The sequence below is a fragment of the Hylobates moloch genome, unplaced genomic scaffold (assembly GCF_009828535.3).
Source record: "Hylobates moloch isolate HMO894 unplaced genomic scaffold, HMol_V3 SCAFFOLD_15, whole genome shotgun sequence".
NCBI classification, from domain to species: Eukaryota; Metazoa; Chordata; class Mammalia; order Primates; family Hylobatidae; genus Hylobates; species Hylobates moloch.
The window spans coordinates 87,161,916-87,186,612 of record NW_026652290.1 but is presented as its reverse complement, the minus strand read 5'-3'; the positions used below and the strand labels follow the sequence as shown (position 1 = coordinate 87,186,612).

General features: G+C 39.8%; 1 protein-coding gene across 3 annotated transcripts in view; it reads left to right on the top strand.

The window, feature by feature from the left end:
* Positions 1 to 3,561: 3,561 nt before the first annotated feature.
* Positions 3,562 to 24,697, top strand: part of RMDN2 (regulator of microtubule dynamics 2) — an 84,463-nt gene continuing 63,327 nt past the window's right edge. For 2 of the 3 annotated variants that reach the window (XM_058428931.1, XM_058428929.1), the window contains exons 1-2: positions 3,562 to 3,727; positions 7,933 to 8,400. In XM_058428931.1, the coding sequence (XP_058284914.1) occupies positions 7,949 to 8,400 (452 nt within the window). In that variant the 5' untranslated portion in view covers positions 3,562 to 3,727; positions 7,933 to 7,948. Of the gene's footprint in view, positions 3,728 to 7,429; positions 7,608 to 7,932; positions 8,401 to 24,697 lie in introns of those variants that run through there. The other variant, XM_058428930.1, reaches the window with a different exon arrangement.

Here is a 24,697-nt window from a genome sequence, read left to right as displayed (position 1 = left end):
TAAGAGAAAAGGCTCTCAGACAATGCTAAGTTTGATTATTGTCTCTAAAACTACGTGGCCTGGGACAAGTTTCTTCACCTCTTGAAGCCTTGATTTCCTCACCTGTATGTTATTTACTTCATTAGATTGTTGGGAAAATGGAATAAGACAATTCATATAAAGAACAAAGCTTGAAAACTGTAGAAGACTCAATAAATGGTCTTGCTGTAGCTGTTGCTGCTGCCCTTTGTTCCTCCTCATTTACAAACGATTCGGGGAACTTAGAGCTTTAGTTACACCTGGCGGACTTCTTTCTCTGCCCCTGCTCTTTGCCTGTGCACTTCTCCCTCTCTCAATCCCTCTCTCTCAATGGTTAGGGTGTTCTTAATTTAAAAATTTTTTCCCAGCTATTTGCAGTAAAATATTTCCTTAACCCCTTCCTTAAAATACTTCCTTAAAACCAGCCTGGAAATGAAGGTTGATTCTGCTCTTTGAAGCAGGGGTTGGGGATTGCATAGTGGTACTAATTATATCTGCAGCTCAGCCTTCAGTTCACAAATAAAGAAATTCAGCTTGTAAGTTTGATAAGATTTGGAAATACTTAACAATAAGGAACTAGAAAACTGAATAGTTAACTATATAGCATATTGGTAACTGTTACAGGGTTAAAACTAACTTTGTCATTCAATTGCTTCCTGGAAATAAAACCACTCAAATAAAATCTAAAAAAAAAAAAAAAATTGACACACCCATCTCACATTACTATAATGAAGGGCTATACATTTCCTCATGCTTTTCCCTCAAATGTACATATTACTTTCAAATAATTTTTTTTCAAATAGTTATCTAATATAGCGGGTGTGCACCATGCCAGGTTCCCAAGATACAAAGATAAATGCTACCATCCTTGAAGATGTTCACAGCCTCACAAACACACAGTCACTGGCAAGAAGTAATTATATAGTGTACATCACAGAGGTTTGCTGTAAGCTATCAGGGAGGCATTTTGTATTCATTGAAAGTCCTGATCCTTCCATAAGTTTTGATGGGGCATGGATGAATACTTCTTATGGGGAAGGAGAGAGAGTGTAGCTTCTCAAGGGAAAGAGGTTGAAGTGGTTGAATTGGTTTTGGACGGGTGGCAAGCAGCAGGACATTCCAGGCACAAGGAACAGGATAAAAAGGATATAGCTTGTGGAGAGACGATCAGTAGCTCAGCTAGTGCTGAAGTGTAGAATGATGTCTGGTGGAAGTAGTGGAAAGCTGGAAAAGTAGGTTGGGGCAAATCGTGAAGGGTCTGTACCCACTCCTCCCAAGTCATTGTAATGCTGTACTGGTTGCGATGAATAACAGCAACTCTGAGATTCTTAGTATGTTTTGATTTTTCCTTCAGATATTCCTCTTAGACCGAACATTTCTAGTAGTGGTGAGGGGAATCATTTCTTCTTTCTTATGTCACCCCTGCAACAGTACCTGGCAAAGATAGTGCCTGTCTTTGCTATTATAGCTTTGCCAAGGTCAATGGTTGTCACTGTCCCTGAGTTTCTACCTTTCAGATAATGTTTGCTGATCAAGGAATAGAAACAAAGGTATTGGAAAGGAGCAAGTGTGACATAGTCTATGTCCTGAACTTGAAGATCAAGTCAGTATCAGCTGCCATCTTCCTCTTGGAGTAGACTGGTAAGGCCTTGTTCACAGCCCATACGTCACATTTTTATTGAAAGCCTCTTCTGTGCTATGTGCTGGCGATGCAGCAGTGAACAACTCAGCGGGCTCCTGGAAAAGCTTAAATTTTGTTTTAAATACTAAAAAGCTCCTTTTAAGTATTAGTGAAGAGACAGTCATGTTTCTTTGGTATCTAACTCTTGTTAAAAGAGAAAATTTTTTTGCATGATTGGTTTATATCATATTGTATTCTGGTTAAATAAAGCTAGTATTATATTGCAAGATTGCTGCAAACCATAATCAACAGGAGTGAAAGTGAGTTTGTAGAAGGTAATATTTTACTAGTTTCAAATCTGAGAGGTTAAAGATTAGTCTGCTCTTTTTCCAAATACAACTTAGGATTTTGTTGTTGTTGTTTTTTGAGACAGAATCTCATTCTGTCCCAGACTGGTGAGCAGTGGCCCGATCTCGGCTCACTGCAACTTCTGCCTCTGAGGTTTAAGCGATTCTCATGCTTTAACCTTCCGAGCAGCTGGGACTACAGAAGTGCGCCATCACACCCGGCTAATTTTTGTATTTTTAGTAGAGATGGTGTTTCATCATATTGGCCAGGCTGGTCACAAACTCCTGGCCTCAAGTGATCCGTCCGCCTTGGCCTCTCAAAGTGCTGGACTTACAGTCCTGAGCCACTGCGCCCGGCTACAAATTACTTTTAATAAAATGACCATGGCCAGGCTTACTTATTCTTCAATGCGGCTTGCTTGAAGCTCAAAAAAAACATCTTAAAGAGCCTATAGAATCCCTAAATCCCTATCCGTAAACAGTAGTATATGGATTGCAAAACAAGCCTTCTGGATTCTTCATAGCTTTATGGGTGTTGTCTGTTGTTGCTGTTTTAAGAAAGAGTGTACCCATTTTTAATTCTGCTCAATATGTTGGTGGGAAGTTTAGAGATTAATGTTATGCAAACCTAAGCTTAAGGCAGTAATGCTCAAGGTGAGGACAATACAGAAGCGGTGTATGTACTGCTTTTTTTGTTGTTGTTGTTGTTGTTTGAGACGCTCTATCACCCAGGCTGGAGTGTGGTGGCGCAATCTCGCCTCACTGCAACCTCTGCCTCCGGGTTCAAACGATTCTCCTGCCTCATCCTCCTGAGTAGCTGGGATTACAGGCGTCCACCACCACGCCCGGCTATTTTTTTTAATTTTCAGTAGAGACAGGGGTTTCGCCATGTTGGCCATGCTGGTCTCGAACTCCTGACCTCAGGTGATCCGCCTCCCTCAGCCTCCCAAAGCGCTGGGATTACAGGTGTGACCCATCGCGCCCGGCCCAGTTTTTAAGAGAGTATTTAGCAGAATTAGTTTCATGATACAAACCACAAAAAGCTGGGTAAAACCTCAAATGTCAGGCATCTGAAAAAATAGCAGCTTTCATCTAAAGGCAACTCCGAACGGCGGGGAGAAGGAAGAGGCTGGCAAAATTGCTCATTAAAAGAAAACGTGAGTTAAAGCTATGAACACGGGGCTGCGGATATCAGTACTTAGTGCAAGGCGTCTGCCTTTAACTCAGTCGTGAGGAGTAAAGTGCAAGGTTGTGCCTAGAAAGGGCAGAAAAAAAGGGTTATCTAGCGGAGAGGGAATGGGTTTGTGAGCCGGAACGAAGCGAGCTGGGGGTGGGCGTGCGGAGTGGCAGCAACGCGAGAGGAAACGCGCTGGGGCTAGCGCGGAGGCCCACAGTCCAGGCGGGGGAAAAGGGGCCGACCGGCTTCGAAGGGAGGCGACGGCCTAGACACAAAGTCCGGCGCGAGCCAGGCGCCCCGCGGCGTGCAATTTTATTTTGCAAAAGGTGCACCCAGCGCCTGTCGCGGTAGAGTTGAACCCACCGCGAGAGGGGGCGGGAGCGGCGGGCCGAGCGGCCGCGGGCTCCTCCCTCGGCGCCTCCGCTATCTGGGTCAGGACGCGACGGCCGCGGCGCGGGACCTTAGGACCCGCGGGCTCCGGGACTACTGTCCGCCCGCCGCTGCCCGCCAGCAGGTCCTGGTCTTCGCTCTCCGACAGCTGAAAGGCCGGCGCAGTAAACACAGGTGCGTGCGCAGTCTGGGAGGGGGCGGCTCAGCCGCTGGGGGCCGGACCGGGCCGGGGACTTGCGGAGGGAAGCGGAAGTACTTGCGGTGGGGAAGACTGCACTTCCGGGTCGGTGTGTCCCTGCAGAAGCTTGATCCTGCCGGTCAGCGCTGCTGTACGTTCCCGGGGCTGGAGCAGCGGCCCATAGTGGCATCTCGGGTTCATCCCTCGCTGACCCTGCGCCACGGAAGCCCTAGCCCCGGAGGTCGCCGGTGTTTCCTCGCACGCTGCCCCTTCTGGGGTGCGTGGGGAGCAGGCAGTTTGCTGCCTCGGCCCGGCTGGTCCCTGCAAACCCCAAAGAATTTCAGCAGAGACACTTGCTGGGCTCTCGCCTCGGCTCCTTGGATCTTAACCTTTCAGCCTTGCGCGAACATTTTGATTTTGTTTGTGTAGGTTTTTTTTGCTCTCAGACTCGGTGTGTGCCTATTTCACACAAAAACGAAGGCCAGATTATCAGTGCTGCCAACATAGGGGAATAAGCCAAACACCTGGGAGCCCTAAATTTAAAATAAATTATAAATACAGAAAAACCATGAAAACCTGATGAAATGAACAATAGAATTCACTTCGAAAGTACCAGGTTTTCCAGGACGCTGTAGGAAATCTGATCACTAGCTCAAGGTCTCAGTACAATTCTCTTAGGAAACTTAAACCTCGGGCTTTTTTGTAATGTCTCTTTATCCTTGCAAAATTTTTCATACCTTCCCTGGGTTTATTAGTTAGGCATTTTATCTTTTTCTCCTCGAAGGATCTGCTGATGAAGTAAATGAATATGTATGCTAGATTTATGGTGAAAGCATTATAATTAATTTAGTAAAGCATAATTTCTACATCTAAAAATTTTAAATAAAACTAGAACATGGAAATGACATGTTTCTTCAGACAACATTTCATATTCTAATTTAGAGTCAACATTTTGATGTCATTTTAGAATACTTGATTCTCATCTCTGTTAACCTTTAATATTACACAATAATACACATTAAGTGCCATAATCTATATTAAAATGTCATTTTCCGTTGTTATTTACTAGCACCTTACAAACTGAAACATAACAATACTTGTATCTGATTATTAAAATATTGGAGTTCTAAAATCCGTTTGGTAAAGTTTTTAATTACTATTTTTTTATACTACAAGTGTATACTATTAACATAATTAGAAGTATGAAAGCTAACAAGGCTGGAGGCGGTGGCCCATGCTGCTTATCCCAGCACTTTGAGAGGTGGAGGCAGGATTGCTTGGGCCCAGGAGTTCGAGACCAGCCTAGCAACATAAGGAGACTCACTCTGTACAAATAATGTAAAAATTAGCCAGGCGTGGTTGCCCACACTTGTGGTCCTAGCTACTAGGGAGGCTGAGGCAGGAGGATGACTTGAGCCCAAGCGGTCGAGGCTACAGTGAGCAATGATTGTACCACTGCACTCCAGCCTAGGTGACAGAGCGAGACTCTCAAAAAAAAGCTATGTAAATCACTTCATACAACCTTTGAAATTATTCTGAAGGCAAACAAATATTCTGATGTATTTTGTACTTTTTTTTTTTTTTTTTGAGACGGAGTCTCGCTCTGTCGCGCAGGCTGGAGTGCAGTGGCGCAATCTCGGCTCACTGCAAGCTCCGCCTCCCGGGTTCACGCCATTCTCCTGCCTCAGCCTCTCCGAGTAGCTGGGACTACAGGCGCCCGCCACCACGCCAAAAAAAAATTAGCCGGGTTCACGCCATTCTCCTGCCTCAGCCTCTCCGAGTAGCTGGGACTACAGGCGCCCGCCACCACGCCCGGCTAATTTTTTTTTTGTATTTTTAGTAGAGACGGGGTTTCACCGTGGTCTCGATCTCCTGACCTCGTGATCCGCCCGCCTCGGCCTCCCAAAGTGCTGGGATTACAAGCGTGAGCCACCGCGCCCGGCCACATTATTTTTAATGTGTCATTTTTCAAATTATCTGTGTTGAAGCACATTTGTTTTATGCTGTTATAAAACTCAAACATAGCTTGAACTGTTAGTCTTTAATTGTGTTTGTTTAAAACATATCAGCTCCATTGATTCTATTTTTTTCTAGTTAATTTTTGTGGTTCTGAAATAATATTTCAGCTCTGAGCATCTCTGCTCAGTCAGTACTCTCCTTCACCTCCTTGTTGATGCTTTCCAAATCTCCTACATGTTGTGGGTGCATCCAAGAGTTAGGAACAGGTTGTCAAAAGTGACAGTTTTCACTTCCTAGTTGGGTGATCACTGGGTAAGTGACTTGACACCTGTGTGCCTCAGTTCACTTATCTGCAAAATAATAATAGGACCTGCATGGAAGGGATGATTTGGAACTGGTGCAGTTCCTAAAGAAAGGGCCGAGCAAAATATGACCCTTTCCCACCTGCTGAAACCTGGTCCTGTCTCAAGAATAAGTTCTCTTCCTAGATAGATTTTTACTTCTACTTATTTGCTTATTAAATGCAAATATTTTCAAACTAGGCTATATTTCATAATGTGAAAGTCCAAGGTATGGGCAAAAGAAAGTAATCAGAATAGGAAGATTCCCTTTAATAGACCTCTATATCAGCGAATGGACATCCTGCATTAATAATTTTATTGACAAAAATAAAGATGATTAAACTTGATGTGTGAGTATTAGCTGGAATGCAGTTGTAATTAATGGGCATAGAGTGACTTTTCTTATCTTTTTGCAATAAGCTTTCAAGATAATTTAGTTTCATGATATAATTTTTTTGTAGAAATACATTTACACATCTAGCAATAATTAGCTACAATATCAGCTGAAGTTACAAATTGATGGGAATCTGCTGCTGTTAGGTCTCCTGGATGAGCTGGGAGTGGGCAGATGGTTAGACATAGTTCCCAGTTATACCAATTAGGTGAAAAAAAAATTTTTTTTAAAGTTAATTCCAGGCAAATTTCTGTGAGGTAAAGCAGGCCAGATTAAGTACCAAGGCTTTCTCTGGAATCTTGGGTTTAAAAGAAGGGATTCTTAAATCTCTTGGATATAATATTCACTAACACCTGAGGTAATTTCTGGAAGATTATTTTAAAGTCAGTCCTTCTCATTGACACTTAGGCCTGTAATGAAGTGTAGAGCATCCAAACAGGATACTTTCTGTGTTCCAGGCATGTAATCTAGTGAAATAGGAATCCAAAGACATTCTTCTTTTAAGCAGGCTTTTCAGAAATAGATTATGGCTGCTGCTTCTCTCAGACCCTCTTCCACAGGGCATTTGCGGGCCCAGAAATCCTAACCATTAGACCACCAAGGAAGCATTTGAAACATTACATTTAGTTGGCCATTTAAAGTGTAAGAAACAATGCTTGGTAGAATATGTGGAATCATAGGATATAAAGCAGAGGATGGTGAATTTCAGGTATACAACCTAATTCAGAATTTTCATTTTACTGATATTTTTTCCCCAATTCTCACTCCCAGCTGTTTACTTTGCTTCCTATCTCACTTAGAACAGTGAAGCAATCAAAGAGAGCTTGCATAACCTCCCACCACTGCGTCTACCCACTTACCTAAATCTCTGTTCACATAATCTGCCTTTTATGACTATGAATGAATGGTTTATGTTCCCATCAAAGGTCAAGTCCTGTGCTTGTGCAATAGAGCCCACCTCCTTTGCCTTCTCAAGTTTATTGCTATGCAGTTTTCTGTATGTCTACTTCATCAGTTTTTCTTTTCTATTTATGGGGTCTTTTCTGTTGGCAAACAAAAACTGTTATTTCTTGATCTTTTGGCACCATTTTCCCACTTAATAATGGCGTAATTTCTCTTCTATTTGTTTTCTATTTGCCCATCTGTTCTTTTTTCTCCTTTTCCTGCCTTCTTTTGGACCAAGTGAGTATCTCTAGTGTTCCATTTTTATCTCTATTATTGGCTTATTATGTATTACCTGAGATTTTGTTTTGTTTTGTTTTTTTAGTGATTATTCTAGGGTTTACAGCTATGCATCTTTAACTTAATATAATAATTCTTCATTGTAATCTAAGACTCTTACAACAGTATACTTCCATTTGTCCTTTCCCATCCTTTGGGCTATTGTCCTACTTTTTATAAATCCTGTGATGTAAACTAGGCTTTTGTTGATTGAAAAAGAACCTATATTTTTGTCTTGGACAAAGACATAAACAACATTCATTTACATTTATGTTTTTAATTTTAGAAACAAAAACCAAGAAATGCCTTATTCCACAAACAAAGAGCTGATACTTGGCATCATGGTGGGCACTGCTGGAATCAGCTTGCTGCTCTTGTGGTACCACAAGGTCCGTAAACCAGGGATAGCAATGAAGTTACCTGAATTTCTTTCTCTGGGTAATACATTTAATTCAATAACTTTGCAAGATGAAATACATAATGACCAAGGAACAACAGTGATCTTTCAAGAAAGGCAACTTCAGATACTGGAGAAGTTAAATGAATTACTGACAAATATGGAAGAACTCAAAGAGGAAATCAGATTTCTTAAAGAAGCTATTCCAAAGCTGGAGGAATATATACAAGATGAACTTGGAGGGAAAATAACTGTTCATAAGATAAGCCCTCAGCACAGAGCGAGAAAAAGAAGACTCCCCACAATTCAAAGTTCAGCAACAAGTAATAGTTCAGAGGAAGCAGAAAGTGAAGGAGGGTAAGTTTCTTTAAGATATTTCCCATGTTGAATTGATTATTATCATTATTACTATTATTCAGGTATTTTCATTATGGGTTCCAGTCATATATTCTGCTGCTCACATAAAATGAAAAGGAGTGATATTTTGACTTAGATTATAATTAAAGTAGTCAGTATTTAAGCTAGTTTAGACCATATTGACAAAAGGAACATAAAAAACTTACTAGTAGCAGGTGGTATTATGTGAATACTGAGGAAGGCAGTAATTATTTCCCAAAGTGTATAACCTATTGTTTTAATGTAGCCACTCTGTGACTCCTTATATGAGAATTCTCTAGACCACTCCTGTTCAAAAGAACTTTCCGCAGTGATGGAAATCGTCCAAGTCTGTGCTGCCCAATGTGGTAGCCGCTAGCTCCCTCTGGCCACAAAGCACATGAAACGTGGCTAATGCAACTGAGGAACGGAATTTTTCTTTTATGTCATTGAAGTTGTAATTTTATTTAATTGTAATTAAATTTAAATAGCCACTTGGGCTACTGGCTACTGAATTTTAGTGCAGGTCAAAAAAGACTTGAGAGTATATAGGTGACTCTGTCTCATCTTTGCATGCGTTAATCCAGTGACTAGGTCTCTTTTCTGAGTCACACTTTCAAATGATTTAAGATTATTTTAGATTCCTTCTGAATATTTCCCTTCCCTATTTTAAAACCAGTCAACAATTTTTTGTTGTTGTTCAAGAACACAAATTTTTTAGATCTTCCTAGAGCTATCATTTGTGGCTCTGCCCTATTTGAAAATTATTGAGAGTCATTGTTCTAGTTCATTTACAAATGTAGGAAGATCTAAAAAATTTCTGTGACTCAGAAAAGAGACCTAGTAGTTATTTATTACGGATGTAGAAAACAGCAGCTTAGTGCTCTAATAATGACAAAAAAATCCCAACATAGCATTGAGCATCATTGAGAGTTATTGAAGACAAACCAGGTGGTTATCCTGCCTGTATGTAAATCTGTGGTATTTCCTCATCATGTGTCCTGTGTGCAGTTTTGGCAGTTGCATCTTAGAAAAGACCTAATGGAACTAGGGACTAGCCAGAGAAGGTCTGCTAGACTGAGAGGAAAAATGGCAGTTCTGCTAAAGGAGTGTAGACCAAAAGGGTGAATGGCCTTCAATCTAAAAGGACACTGGTTAAGTTGAGCATAGGCTTATTCAAGAAGTTCTAAAATTCTAGAAAAAGAGGCAAACTTTGATAAGTTTAGGATTCATTTAGGACAAGTAAAAAGAAGGTAATTATGGGACTTAATTTCAAGTAATGGTGTAGGCACAGATTTTTTATGTGGATTCAAGAAGGATTTGTGAAATTTATGAATGACAGTAACGTACAGCTAGTTGGAAAAACTAGACATGTCAAAACTTTAAGCATGATGTCAGGGAGAGACATTCCCTCCTCTTGCTTGATCCTGGGTGCCTTTGTTAGCAGTAAAACACTAGAGTAGATGCAATACATCCCCAGTGCCTTGGACTATAGCAAATGGCACTCAGTAAAGAGGGGGAGAAGCTTTTTCCTGTTTAGCTCTCCTTTAGAAAAATAAACAAAAGCAGACAAACAATTTAGATTTTTTTGAGAAAGGAATAAGATACAAAAAAATTTTGATGTGAAATCTTTCTAAATAAGTATGTAAAACTTTTTAAATAAATAAAATATTTTTCAAAAACAAGGTTTTTGTAAAGTATATTTGTGTAAATTTTAGATTGCCAGTCCTTTTATAATCTCCTGTAGGACTGAAGACTGGCCATGGGAAGGTAGAGTCATAACCTCTTTCCCATTTTTAAGGTGAGATGTGCTCTTCATACACAAGTGTCCTTGATAGCAAAAATTAAAACATTAAGTGACAGTTACATGTTCCATATGTAACATTTCTCTTCTGCAATAGGTACCTGAAGATTTTTACTTCTTTTTAAAAAATGGGTGTCAGCCACAATTTTCTAATACTACTTGTTTCACACAAGAAAGGAAAAATATCTAATTATATCCTTCGTTGCTGACAAAAACTTGAGTGGAGGACTCATGAAATTTGGGTAGATCACTGGAACATATTTTCTGTAACCGTTATTAGAATCTCTTGTGTGCTGTCTCTTAGTACACAAATATTATGGACCTATGCATTTATGCCTTTTCTGGGGCTCAGCTCATTTTCTGCTGGGTATGGTGGTGATGAGCAATGCTCAAATTCTCATAAGGTGGCCCTCAGAGGGGTCTGTTAAGTTTATATCTGTGTCCTTTTTAGCACTAGTGTTAACATTTTGGAAAGCATCTTTGCTTCTTGGTAATCCCATGTTTTTACTGATTTTTCTTTTTTTTTTTTTGGTCACTCCAAGACAGAATCAGCTACTGCTGTGGCAGCATCAGTTTCTTTCAGTAAGAATAGTATTTGACCCCAAAAGCTGGGTATATGGGTATATGGGGGAGTACTATTTTTAGGAAGGATGATATCAGAGGCTGATTGGGTCCCTTTGAGGACACGGTAAAAAATATACTCTTAAGGTCACTGGTTCACATTGATGTTTTCAGTTTAAATTTTAAGTTATTTCTGAAAACTTTTCAGTTCCTTTTATTTTTTATGCTTCCTACCTGTCTTTGTCATATTTGACTTGTGTTGCTCTATCACTCTATGGGTCTAAAACTATTATTTGAATTACAATATTATATGAAGCTTTAGAAACATCTTTTTAAAAAGTTAACTTTTATTCCAGTTGAAAGTAACAAATTCATTATTCTTTCAGTTCACTGTGGGCTTTAGGAAGAATAGGTGAGTTTCAAAATTAGACTCGGGGTTGTATAGTGACCATATGGGTCTTTTTTCTTTTTTTCTTGCCCTAGATATTTTCATTTACTGTTAGGTTCATATGATACCCTCATATAGTATCAACAGAAACAGTACTGATTATTCGAAAATAACACAAAACCCTATGAATCCACTTCCAGAATACCAGCATAATATCAGGCATAGTATATATTGCCTTAGATAATATTACTTCGTAAATAATAGCGAATGATGGTGAAAGTAAGACCACAGACAGATACAGATTTTTGAGGTTTTATTCTTAACTTTCATGAACCAAAAATATAGACAGTGCTTTTTGTTCATTTGTGTTTTTACTCTTACCATTATTTGCTCTTGTCAAGTCAGTTTTAACGTGGAACTTCAGTTGTTCAAAGCATGGAGACAAACAGAGATTCAGAAGCTCATTTTGTGGTGATTTATATGCCTTGCTGTTATAGTTGTCTAAATTTGCAGAACAAAGTTGTTTTCTACTTCTGATCTTTTAAAAAATGAAACATCATGTATATAATTGAAGTACCCTCTCTACTCCTTTCTGTCAGGGAAACTATTATCTTGGATTTGGTGTGCATTCTTCCTTTGAAAGTGTTAATGTTTCTCCTGCATGTGCACTTTCATATAAACAAGACATAAATGGTCTTTTGTTCTTAAAATTTACATATATGTCATTATATGGCACACACATTTTGTGTCATGCTTTGCAATAAATTTTTTTGAGTTTTTTTCCATATTGATATGTACATGTATAAAATTATTTCATTCTTTTAAAGTGCTATGCTGCGTTCCTTTGAATGAATATACCTTAATTTATTTCCCTATTGATGGATGTTTAGGTTATCATGTTTTTGCTCCTTTTTTTTTAAATTAAGTTATGGGATACATGTGCAGAACGTGCAGGTTTGTTACATAGGTAGACATGTGCCATGGTGGTTTGCTGCACCCATCAACCCATCATCTACATTAGGTATTTGTCCTAATGCTACCCCTCCCCATACTCCCCACCTGCTGACGGGCCCCAGTGTGCGATGTTCCCCTCCCTGTGTCCATGTGTTCTCATTGTTCAACTCCCACTTAGGAGTGAGAACATGTGGTGTTTGGTTTTCTGTTCCTGTGTCAGTTTGCTGAGAATGATGGTTTCCAGCTTCATCCATGTCCCTGCAAAGGACATGAGCTCATTCTTTTTTATGGCTGCATAGTATTCCATAGTGTATATGTCCCACATTTTCTTTATCCAGTCTATCATTGATGGGCATTTCGGTTGGTTCCAAGTCTTTGCTACTGTGAATAGGGCTGCAATAAACATACGTGTGCATGTGTCTTTATAGTAGAATGCTTTATAATCCTTTGGGTGTATACCCAGTAATGGCATTGCTGGGTCAAATGGTATTTCTAGTTCTAGATCAGTGAGGACTTGCCACACTGTCTTCCAAAATGGTTAAACTAATTTACACTCCCACCAACAGTGTAAAAGCGTTCCTATTTCTCCACATCCTCTCCAACATCTGTTGTTTCCTGACGCTTTAATGATCACCATTCTAACTGGTGTAAAATGATATCTCATTGCGGTTTTGATTTCCACTTCTCTAATGAACAGTGATGATGAGCTTTTTTTCATATGTTTGTTGGCCACATAAATGTCTTCTTTTGAAAAGTGTCTGTTTATATCCTTTGCCCACCTTTTGATGGGGTTTTTTGCTTTTTTCTTGTAAATTTGTTTAAGTTCCTTGTAGATACTTAATATTAGCCCTTTGTCAGACAGATAGAATGCAAAAATTTTCTCCCATTCTGTAGGGTGCCTGTTCACTCTGATGATACTTTCTTTTGCTGTGCAGCAGCTCTTTAGTTTAATTATATCCCATTTGTCAATTTTGGCTTTTGTTGCAATTGCTTTTGATGTTTTAGTCATGCAGTCTTTGCCCATGCCTGTCCTGAATAATATTGCCTAGGTTTTCTTCTAGGGTTTTTATGGTTTTTAGGTCTTACGCTTAAGTCTTCAATCCATCTTGGATTAATTTTTTGTATCAGGTGTAAGGAAGGGGTCCAGTTTCAGTTTTTTTGTGTACGGCTAGCCAGTTTTCCCAACACCATTTATTAAATAGGGAATCTTTTCCCTATTGCTGTTTTTGTCAAGTTTGTCAAAGATCAGATGGTTGTGGATGTGTGGTGTTATTTCTGAAGCCTCTGTTCTGTTCCATTGGTCTATATATCTGTTTTGGTACCAGTACCATGCTGTTTTGGTTACTGTAGTATAGTTTGAAGTCAGGTAGCATGATGCCTTCAGCTTGGTTCTTTTTGCTTAGAATTGTCTTGGCTATACAGGCTCCTTTTTGGTTCTGTATGAAATTTAAAGTCGTTTTTTTCTAATTCTGTGAAGAAAGTCAATGGTAGCTTCATGGGAATAGCATTGAATCTGTAAATTACTTTGAGGAGTATGGCCATTTTCACAATATTGATTCTTCCTATCCATGAGCATGGAATGTTTTTCCATTTGTTTGTGTACTCTCTTATTTGTTTGAGCAGTGGTTTGTAATTCTCCTTGAAGAGGTCCTTCACATCCCTTGTAAGTTGTATTCCTGGGTATTTTATTCTATCTGTAGCAATTATGAATGGAAGTTTGCTCATGATTTGACTCTCTATTATTGGTTTGTAGGAATGCTTGGAATTTTTGCACAATGATTTTGTATCCTGAGACTTTGCTGAAGTTGCTTATCAGCTTAAGGAGATTTGGGGCTGAGACGATGAGGTTTTCTAAATATACAATCATGTCATCTGCAAACAGAGATAATTTTACTTCCTCTCTTCATATTTGAATACCCTTTATTTCTTTCTCTTTTTTTTTTTTTTTTTAATTTTTTGAGATGGAGTCTCGCTCTGTCGCCCAGGTTGGAGTGCAGTGGCGCAATCTCGGCTCACTGCAAGCTCCGCCTCCCGGGTTCACGCCATTCTCCTGCCTCAGCCTCTCCGAGTAGCTGGGACTACAGGCGCCCGCCACCACGCCCGGCTAATTTTTTGTATTTTTAATAGAGACGGGGTTTCACCATGGTCTCGATCTCCTGACCTCGTGATCCGCCCACCTCGGCCTCCCAAAGTGCTGGGATTACAAGCGTGAGCCACCGCGCCCGGCCTCTTTCTCTTTCCTGATTGCTCTGGCCAGAACTTCCAGTGCCATGTTGAATAGGAGTGTTGAGAGACGGCATCCTTGTCTTATGCCGGTTTTCAAAGGAAATGCTTACAGCTTTTGCCCATTCAATATGATATTGGCTGTGGTTTTGTCATAAATAGCTTTTATTATTTCAGATATGTTCCATCAACACCTAGTTTATTGAGTGTTTTTAGCATGAAGGGGTGTTTTGAAGGCCTTTATTGAAGGCCTTTTCTGCATCTATTGAGATAATCGTGGTTTTTTGTCGTTGGTTCTGTTTATGTGATGGATTACGTTTACTAATTTGCGTGTGTTGAACCAGCCTTGCATCCCAGGGATGAAGGCAACTTGATTGTGGTGGATAAGCTTTTTGATGTGCTGCTGGATTCGGTTTGCCAGTGTTTTATTGAGGATTTTTGCATCAATCTTAATCAGGGGATGTTGGCCTGAAATTTTCTTTTTTTGTTGTGTCTCTGCCAGATTTTGGTATCAGGATGATGCTGGCCTCATAAAATGAGTTAGGGAGGAGTCCCTCTTTGTCTGTTGTTTGGAATAGTTTCAGAAGGAATGGTACCAGCTCCACTTTGTACCTCCGGTAGAATTCGGCTGTGAATCTCTCTGGACCTGGGCTTTTTATGGTTGGTAGGCTATTAATTACTGCCCCAATTTCAGAACTTGTTATTGGTCTATTCAGGGATTTGACTTCTTCCTGGTTTAGTCTTGGGAGGGTGTATGTGTCCAGGAATTTATCCATTTCTTGTAGATTTTCTAGTTTATTCACGTAGAGGTGTTTATAGTATTCTCTGATGGTAGTTTGTATTTGTGTGGAATCAGTGGTGATCTGCCGTTTATCATTTTTTTATTGTGTCTATTTGATTCTTCTCTCCTTTCGTCTTTATTAATCTGGCTAGCAGTCTATTTTGTAATCTTTTCAAAACACCAGCTCCTGGATTCACTGATTTTTTGAAGAGTTTTTCGATCTCTGTCTCCTTCAGTTCTGCTCTGATCTTAGTTATTTCTCATCTTCTGCTAGGTTTTGAATTTATTTGCTCTTGCTGCACTAGTTCTTTTAATTGTGATGTTAGGGTGTCAATTTTAGATCTTTCCTGCTTTCTCCTGTGAGCATTTAGTGCTATAAATTTCCCTCTAAACACTGCTTTAGCTGTGTCCCAGAGATTCTGGTACGTTGCATTTTTGTTCTCATCGGTTTCAAAGAACTTATTTATTCTGCCTTAATTTTGTTATTTACCTAGTAGTCATTCAGGAGCAGGTTGTTCAGTTTCCATGTAATTGTGCAGTTTTGAGTGAGTTTCTTAATCCTGAGTTCTAGTTTGATTCCACTGTGGTCTGAGAGAATGTTTGTTATGATTTCCATTCTTTTACATTTGCTAAGGAGTCTTTTACTTCCAATTATGTGGTCAATTTTAGAATAAGTGCCATATGGTGCTGAGTAGAATGTATATTCTGTTGATTTGGGGTGGAAAGTTCTGTAGATGTCTATTAGGTCCACTTGGTTCAGAGCTGAGTTCATGTCCTGAATATCCTTGTTAATTTTCTGTCTCATTGATTTGTCTAATATTGACAGTGGGGTGTTAAATTCTCCCACTATTATGGTGTGGGAGTCTAAGTCTCTTTGTATGTCTCTAAGAAATTGCTTTATGAATCTGGGTGCTCTTGTATTGAGTGCATATATATTTAGGATAGTGAGCTCTTCTTGTTGCATTGATCCCTTTACCATTATGTAATGCCCTTTGTCTTTTTTGATGTATGTTGGTTTAAAGTCTGTTTTATCAAAGACTGGTATTGCAAACCCTGCTTTTTTTTGCTTTCCATTTGCTTTGTAAATCTTCTTCCATCCCTTTATTTTGAGCATATAGGTGTCTTTGCACGTGAGATGGGTCTCCTGAATATAGCACACCAATGGGTCTTGACTCTATCCAATTTCCAGTCTATGTCTTTTGATTGGGGCATTTAGCCCATTTACATTTAAGGTTAATATTGTTATGTGTGAATTTGATCCTGTCCTTATGATGCTAGCTGGTTATTTTGCCCATTAGTTGATGCAGTTTCTTCATAGTGTGGATGGTCTTTACATTTTAGTGTGTTTTTGCTGTGTCTGGTACTGGTTTTTCCTTTCCATATTTAGTGCTTCCTTCAGGAGCTCTTGTAAGGCAGGCCTGGTGGTGACAAAATCCCTCAGCATTTGCTTGTCTGTAAAGGATTTTATTTCTCCTTCACTTATGAAGCTTAGTTTGGCTCGATATGAAGTTCTGGGTTGAAAATTCTTTTCTTTAAGAATGTTAAATATTTACCCCCACTCTCTTCTGGCTTGTAGAGTTTCTGTAGAGAGATCTCCTGTTAGTCTGGTGGGCTTCCCTTTGTGGGTAACTTGACCTTTCTCTCTGGCTGTCCTTAATATTTTTTCCTTCATTTCAACCATGGTGAATCTGACAATTATGTGTTTTGGGGTTTCTCTTCTCGAGGAGTAGCTTTGTGGTGTTCTCTGTATTTCCCGAATTCGAATGTTGGCCTGTCTTGCTATGTTGGGGAAGTTCTTCTGGACAGTATCCTGAAGTGTGTTTTCCAACCTGATTCCATTCTCCCTGTCACTTTCAGGTACACCAAACATACGTAGGTTTGGTCTTTTCAGATAGTCCCATGTTTCTTGGAGGCTTTGTTCATTCCTTTTCATTCTTTTTTTCTCTAATCTTGTCTTCATGCTTTATTTCCTTAAGTTGATCTTCAATCTCTCATATCCTTTCTTCCACTTGATCAGTTTGGCTATTGATACTTGTGTATGCTTCACGAAGTTCTTGTGCTGTGTTTTTCAGCTCCATCAGGTCATGGTCATTTATGTTCCTCTCTAAACTTGTTATTCTCATTAGCAATTTCTCTAACCTTTTATCAACGTTCTTAGTTTCCTTGCATTGGGTTAGAGCTTGCTCCTTTAGCTTGGAGGAGTTTGTTATTACCCACCTTCTGAAGCCTACTTCTGTCAATTGGTCAAACTCATTCTCTGTCCAGTTTTGTTCCCTTGCTGGCAAGGAGTTGCGATCCTTAGGAGGAGAAGCCACATTCTGGTTTTTGGAATTTTCAGCCTTTTGGCACTGGTTTTTCCTCATCTTCATGTATTTATTTACCTTTGGTCTTTGTTGTTGGTGACCTTCTGATGGAGTTTTTTTGTGGTCTTCCTTTTTGTTGATGTTGATGCTATCACTTTCTGTTTGTTAGTTTTCCTTCTAACAGTCAGGCCCCTTTTCTGCAGGTCGGCTGGAGTTTGCTGGGAGTCCACTCTAGACCCTGATTGCCTGGTTATCACCAGTGAAGGCTGCAGAACAGCAAAGATTGCTGCCTGCTCCTTCCTCTGGAAGCTTTGTCCTAGAGGGGTACCCCCCAGATGTTGACGGGAGCTCTCCTGTGTGAGATGTCTATTGACCCCTGCTGGGAGGTGTCTCCCTGTCAGGAGGCACAGGGGTCAGGGACCCACTTGAGGAGGCAGTCTGTCCCTTAGCAGAGTTTGAGCACTGGGCTGGGAGATCCACTGCTGTCTTCAGAGCTGGTGGAGAGGAATATTTAAGTCTGCTGAAGCTGCACCCACAGCCGCCCCTTCCCCCAGGTGCTCTGTCCCAGGGAAATGGGAGTTTTATGTATAAGCCCCAGACTGAGGCTACCGCCTTTTTTTCAGAGATGCCCTGCCCAGAGAGGAGAAATCTAGAGGGCAGTCTGGCTACAGCCGCTTTGCAGTGCTGCGGTGGGCTCCACTCAGTCTGAACTTCCTGGTGGCTTTGTTTACACCATGTGGGGAAAACTGCCTACTCACGCCTCAGTAATGGTGGACGCTCCTTCCTCCACCATACTGGAGCATCCCAGGTCGACTTCAGACTGCTGTGCTGTCAGTGAGAATTTCCAGCCAGTGGATCTTAGCTTGCTGGGCTCTGTGGGGGTGGGATCTGCTGAGCTAGGCCACTTAGCTCCCTGGCTTCAGCCCCCTTTCCAGGGGAGTGAATGGTTCTGTCTCACTGGTGTTCCAGTTGCCACTGGGGTACAAAAAAAAAAAAAAATTCTGCAGCTAGCTCGGTATCTGCCCAAACAGCCGCCTAGTTTTGTGCTTGAAACCCTAGGCCCTTGTGGTGTAGGCACCCGAGGGAATCTCCTGGTCTGTGGGTTGTGAAGACTGTGGGAAAAGTGTAGTATCTGGGCCAGATATCTCTGTCCCTCACAGCAAGTCCCTCACAGCTCCTCTTGGCTAGGGGAGGGAATTCTCCAACCCCTTGCACTTCCCGGGTGAGGCGAAACCCCACCCGGCTTCACCTCGCCCTCCATAGGCTGCACCCATTGTCTAACCTGTCCCAGTGAGATGCACCAGGTACCTCAGTTGGAAATGCAGAAATCACCCGCCTTCTGTGTTGGTCTCACTGGATGCTGCAGACTGGAGCTGTTTCTGTTCGACCATCTTGCCTGGGAATCCTCATGTTTTGCTCTTATAAACAATGCTTTATTGAATACTTTCCGTCATAATTCCTTAGGCATATGTGGAAGAATTTCTTGAAAGTATACATTTGAAGTCCCGAGTTATAGACTAACTATGTTATTATTATATATTACTAAATTATTCCTTAAAGTGCACCAAGTTACCATCCTATGAGCAGTATATGAGAATTCTTACTTCCCATACAAATTTTTATATTGTCAGACTTTTTAATTTTAGCCAACCTGATGAAGATGAAATCGTAACTAATTATTTTTCAATTTGTATTTCCCTGAACACCAGTAAGATTGAACTTTCCCATTCATTTGCCATTTAGTCCTCTTCTATGAATTTCTTTTAAAAAAAGAAAAGTTGACATTAACAATTGAAGTCCCCTTATTTATTCAGTGTGAGTGTCTACTCTGTGGCAGGCACTGTCTGGACCCTGGAGATCTAGCAGGGAACAAAGCAAAGTCTCACAAGTAAAACAGATTTTTTAAAAGAAAATCTAGCAAGATGGTAAAGAGTGATGCTTTTGGTCTTTTAGGGTTCTATTAACTAGAACCCTAAAGGCCAAGAAAAAGGCAATAAGTGCCAAGCATCTTTCCATCCTGCAGCCAGATGCTAGACCTTCCTGGGCAGGACTTACTAAGAGATTGAAGCCACTGCCAGCATGAGCAGCCATCCACGTGTCACCCATGAAAGGAACTGCTAAACGCTGAGAGAAGCATTTCTCCCTGGAAAGTTGTTCATGTTCTGGGCATCCCACTATTATGTTTATGAAGCTGGATGCTGTGGGAACGGATGCCATTGCTCAAGCACAATGTGTAGCATGGGAAGAGAGAAGAGAGTGGAGTACAGAGCTTTCTGGAACCAGTACTGAAGGAGAGGACAGAGGTGGATAAGCCTAAAAAGAAGACAGATGACTGGTCAAAGCAGTGAGCAGGAACCAGAGGACAAAGGTGTCACAGAAACCAAGAGAGGACAAGATTTTCAGAATAGTGGTAAAAAGCCACAGGTTTTAGAATCATTCTGACCCAAGCAGGAATCCTGGTTCAGCCTTTAACTGTGTAACTTCACTTCTCCAAACCTCAATTTATTTATCTTAAAATGTGGTTAATAATGCATGTCTCATGTTGTTTTAGATGCTAATGAAAGTTGAGATAATAAAGTTGCTTTGCATTATGTCTAAAATAAATTCTTTTAAAAAATGAATTGTTTTATAAATTAGAAGGAAATGATCAGATGTATTAAATGTACTAGAACAGGAAATGGCAAACTTTTTCTGTAAGAATTTTAGGCTGTATATTTCATGAATCCTTCATTGCGCTCCCTTCTATTATATATGCATTTTTCATGTTAAACTGCAGTTAAACTCTTCCCCGTCCTTCTAAATTAACTTTGCAAAGTTGGAATGTAGTCTTTTCCCCCTTAGGCTATGCGTTAATTGAGGCTTTTTTTCACCGTGACTTTATAATGTCTAATATACAATATTTCTACCCCCATATCTTTGCTCTGCACAGTCACTTTGCCCCTCCCCCACCACCTAAGAAAAAAAGATGGTCATATGGTCATGCTAACAGGTGAAGTGTATAAGGTGTCTGCATATTTTGTGTAACTTCAGAGTTAGATTGAAATTACCAGGCACAGATTTAGTCTTGTCATTTTGTTTACACATAGGGGAAAACAATTCCATTTATTAAACGTTTTGTGTAACTGCACCACCCAAGTTTTGCCAAGCTGAAAACTTGGACCTTTTCCATGTAGTGACTTTTTAGTTTTAGTTTTCATAACCTGGAGATGAGGCTGTTGTTTTTGCATGATGTATGTAGTGTCTCATAACTGGAGTTTGCTTTAGTTTTATAGTATCTGTACTCTTTGGATTTTTCAGGAGTTATTTTATACACAGGTGATGTATTTCTCATTGAAAACACAATTTAAAAAAAACAACCAATCTCAAAAAAAAAAAAAAAGATTTTTAGGCTCTGAGGACCATACAGTCTCCATCTCAAAACTCTGCCATTGTAGTGTGAAAGCAGCCATAGGCAGTATGAGTATGGCTGCATTCCAATAAAACTTTATTTACAAAAACAGGTGGCTGGTAGATTAGGCCCACAGGGTATAGTTTGCCAACCTCTGAACTAGAAAAATACATTTAATAGTAGCCTTTCACTTCTAATGTGTTTGGTCAAGTAAAATAGGGACTGAACTGTGTTTACTGGATTTGAGACTTAGGAGGTCACTTACTGAGAAGCTTTGCAGGAGAAGTTGCTGGGTAGTGATAAGTACAGAAACCTGATCTAGGCCTGGACAAATGAAAGAGGTAAAGATGTGGACACCAGAAGGGTAGACGCTTATTTCAAGGAACTTGACTTTAGATGGAAGGAGGATGTGTAGTTAAGAAGGGGTATCAGGTTCAGAGAACATATATTTTATGTTTCACTTTTTGTTTTTGTTTTCACCTGAGAGATACTTGAGCATATTTATGGGCCATAAGGAAGAAGCCAATACAGAGGGCAAGAGTAAAGATGCAGGAAAAGGGCCTTTTAAAAAAATATCAAAAACAAAACAAAGGAAATAACCTATGAAACAAGGTGTCACCTGACCTTTTTAGCAGCAGTACACCTTAGGTATTTGGATAACATGTCGAAGAAAGAATAGTATCACTTGCAGACTCTTGGGAAACTTTATTAAGCTCAAGATAGTATCTGGTAACATGGAAACTGACAATATAAAGTAGCATTGCTGCCCCTAGTAAAGGAGTAAGTACTGGCTTGGAAAGGTTAAGCTCTTCTCTACATTTTGTTATTTTCCTAATCACTGTCCCTGTTACCATTAAATCTATAAATATAATAACCAATAGATTCTTAAGACAGAAAGAACACATTTGCAGATTCATTCATTTCTAAAACAAATGTTTTCTGAGCAGCCACTATGAACTCTTGTAGATGAGTACAGTGGTAACAAAGCCCTTGCACTCTTAGAGCTTATGTGCTATTGGTCATGGATTCCAATTTGGACACATTTGTCTTCAGAAGCCTCATCTAGTGATCTTCCTGTGCCTTCTTCAAAACTTGAAGTGTCTAACATCCATTCACTCTACCAGCACATCTACAAATGAATCTGGGTACCCCAATACCTTGGCACCAAGAGTAATACTTAGATTTCTACAAGTCTCTAATGCCTAGTACAAATAGATGCAATATATACAAAATCAAAATTACAGATAAGGGAAAGAAAAAGACCCCAGTTCTGTGACTACACAGGTATTACAGAAGAAAATGGAAGTCAACTCCATCTATAATTTTTTCCAGATCCTGTCCTAAATGTTTTATATTTATTATCTCATTTAATATACACAGTAACTCTGAGATTTTAGACACAAGGCAGTGGAGTCTAGGAAAGATTAGGCAACTTACTGGTAAGGGATAGAGTCTATACACTTTACCACTCTGCTGCACTGCCTCTCGCCTTACTCATCCCCACTTAGGAAAGTACACGGTGTCAGAATGCTCTAAAAACAGTATCCTAGGGGATAAAGGGAAGGGGAATAAGGTGAAGGTGTATATGAAATACCTGCTGGATTCAGACTTGACCTCTCAAGGTGAATACCCATGTATAAAACTCACCTCAATTCCATTTGAATACCTTTTTAAGCCTAACCTAACTAAGAAGGCACAGGTGGGTTCAACATACTGTATTTCATTAATTCTAAGATGAACATTTTTAACATTTTAAGTCTCATAAATCAAGACGTATCTTACCATCAATTAATAGCATTATAGAACTGAATCATAATTTTATTGGCAACAATTTTTTCTTTCTTACAATTGATGGTTTTTCTGACTCTATGAAATAGAAAGTAGATACCTTTGTGGGTGTAGGGGTTGGGGGCGTAGGGGTTGGAAGTTGAAAGAGTTCCTGCCTTATAACTTTAGTTTTTTCAGGGAGGGTGGACTGTAGGCCATCTGTTAGGGTGGAGGTGAATGGACACTGACACATTTGAGGAAGAAAGGTAAGATGCTTTATTTTTCTCTTCCCTATACTACCCCTCTCCTGTCCTCTGTCAATTTACGTGTCTTAGGTCTTTGACCTCCTTGAGAGTCTGCACTAATGTGTTTACTGTGGTGTTCCCAGTGCTTTGCACACTTTATCATTTAGCACATGATACATTATCATGAAGTATTTGCATTAATGATGAATGAACATGTGAAGGAAGAACGTTTGGAAGAGCAGGTGTGGAGAGTAGAAGAGGGAATTAACTAGAAACATTAATAAGGATTACCCAGGAGGTGGTTGCCCCATTTGAGATTCAAGACTATATACCAGTCTTCACTGTTGGATGATTCTTTTTTTTCAATAGTTATTGCCATTTCATATATGAGAGTAAGAACCCTGGTGATTGAATTGATCCAGATTTGGGGATTTTCAGGGTGAGCTTGATAGAGAGGCAAAAGGCTGAGGATGTGGAGAGTATAGAGAAGAAAACAAATTATCTAATGTTGCTAGAATGCATACGTACTTGTTGACCTTATGGTTTTCATTGTTTCATAACTACATCCAGCTTGTTTTTGCATCATTTGAAACCCTTGACTGTGTCCTGTTCTAGATTCTTGACTACAATGCCTTTAGTAACTACTGTCTAGTGAATTTATTTTATTTTTTGAAATTTTTTTTTAATTTTGATTTTTGTAGATTTAGAGGGTAAAAATGCAGTTTTGTTACATGGCTATTTTGCAAAGTATGAGCTTTTAGTGTAACTATCACCCAAATAGTGTACTTGTACCTGTACAAGCTGGCCCAAGGTCATCTAAGGTAGATCATCCCTCACCTCCTCTCACCCTCCCGAGAAGTCTCCACTGTCTATTATTCCATGTTCAATGTCCATGTGTACACATTATTTAGTTCCCACTTATGAATGAGAATATGTGGTATTTGACTTTCTGTTTCTGAGTTATTCAGTGAATTAATTTTAATAAACTTCTTTCTCTCAAAATAATATATGGATGAGAAAATTCTGAAAGTAGAATTTCTATAATATAGAAATGTAATATATATAAAATAACCAATATTTTTGCTAAATTCATAAAAAAACCCATACTTTTTCTGCCCCACAAGTCACATACAGACAGTCGTGTCATCTCAGTAACAAACTACAAACAGGGAACTTATGTGGAGAGTTGTAATGAAAGGAAATACAAGTTAACCTGGTGCTAACTTAAAAATGAATATTGCTGTTACTGTCCACAATCAGGCACATTTGATAAACTATAAAAACAACTAAATTAATGTAATGAATTGAATAGTTTATATTATTATTGAGGAATAATACTACACTCAGATCAGCTAAAGATACACATTTTTCAATAGCTGAATTCAGAGTACTTCACAATATTTGTTTTGAATAATGTGGAAAAACCTAAATTTGTCAATTCAAGTTAACTCAGTCAATTTTTAGTTTGGGGCATGTTCTTTGTGTTAAGGATTCAGTCCCAGTCAGTGTTCTCCCCTTGTGCCTCCTACTTCTCCCCATGTGTAATATAGATTCTCTGAAGAGACTTGTCATCTAGGTACCAGGAGGGGGACATTCAGTCCTGGTATTGTTCACTGTCTTTTCTAGACTCCAGCTTAGATAGGCAGCTGCTGTGAGGTACCTCAGAAGACGCTTCTGCCTTGACTCTGGGGGTCGTCATGACCCGTATGTTCTGGAACAGAGCTACTCAAACTGTAGTCCGTGGACCAGCAACATCAGCATCCCATCTTGCCTGTGAGAGTGTGGGAAATGCATGTTCTCAGGACATACCCCGGACCTAGCAAATCAGAATGTCTGGGAGCAGTGCTCAGGAATCTGCATTTTAA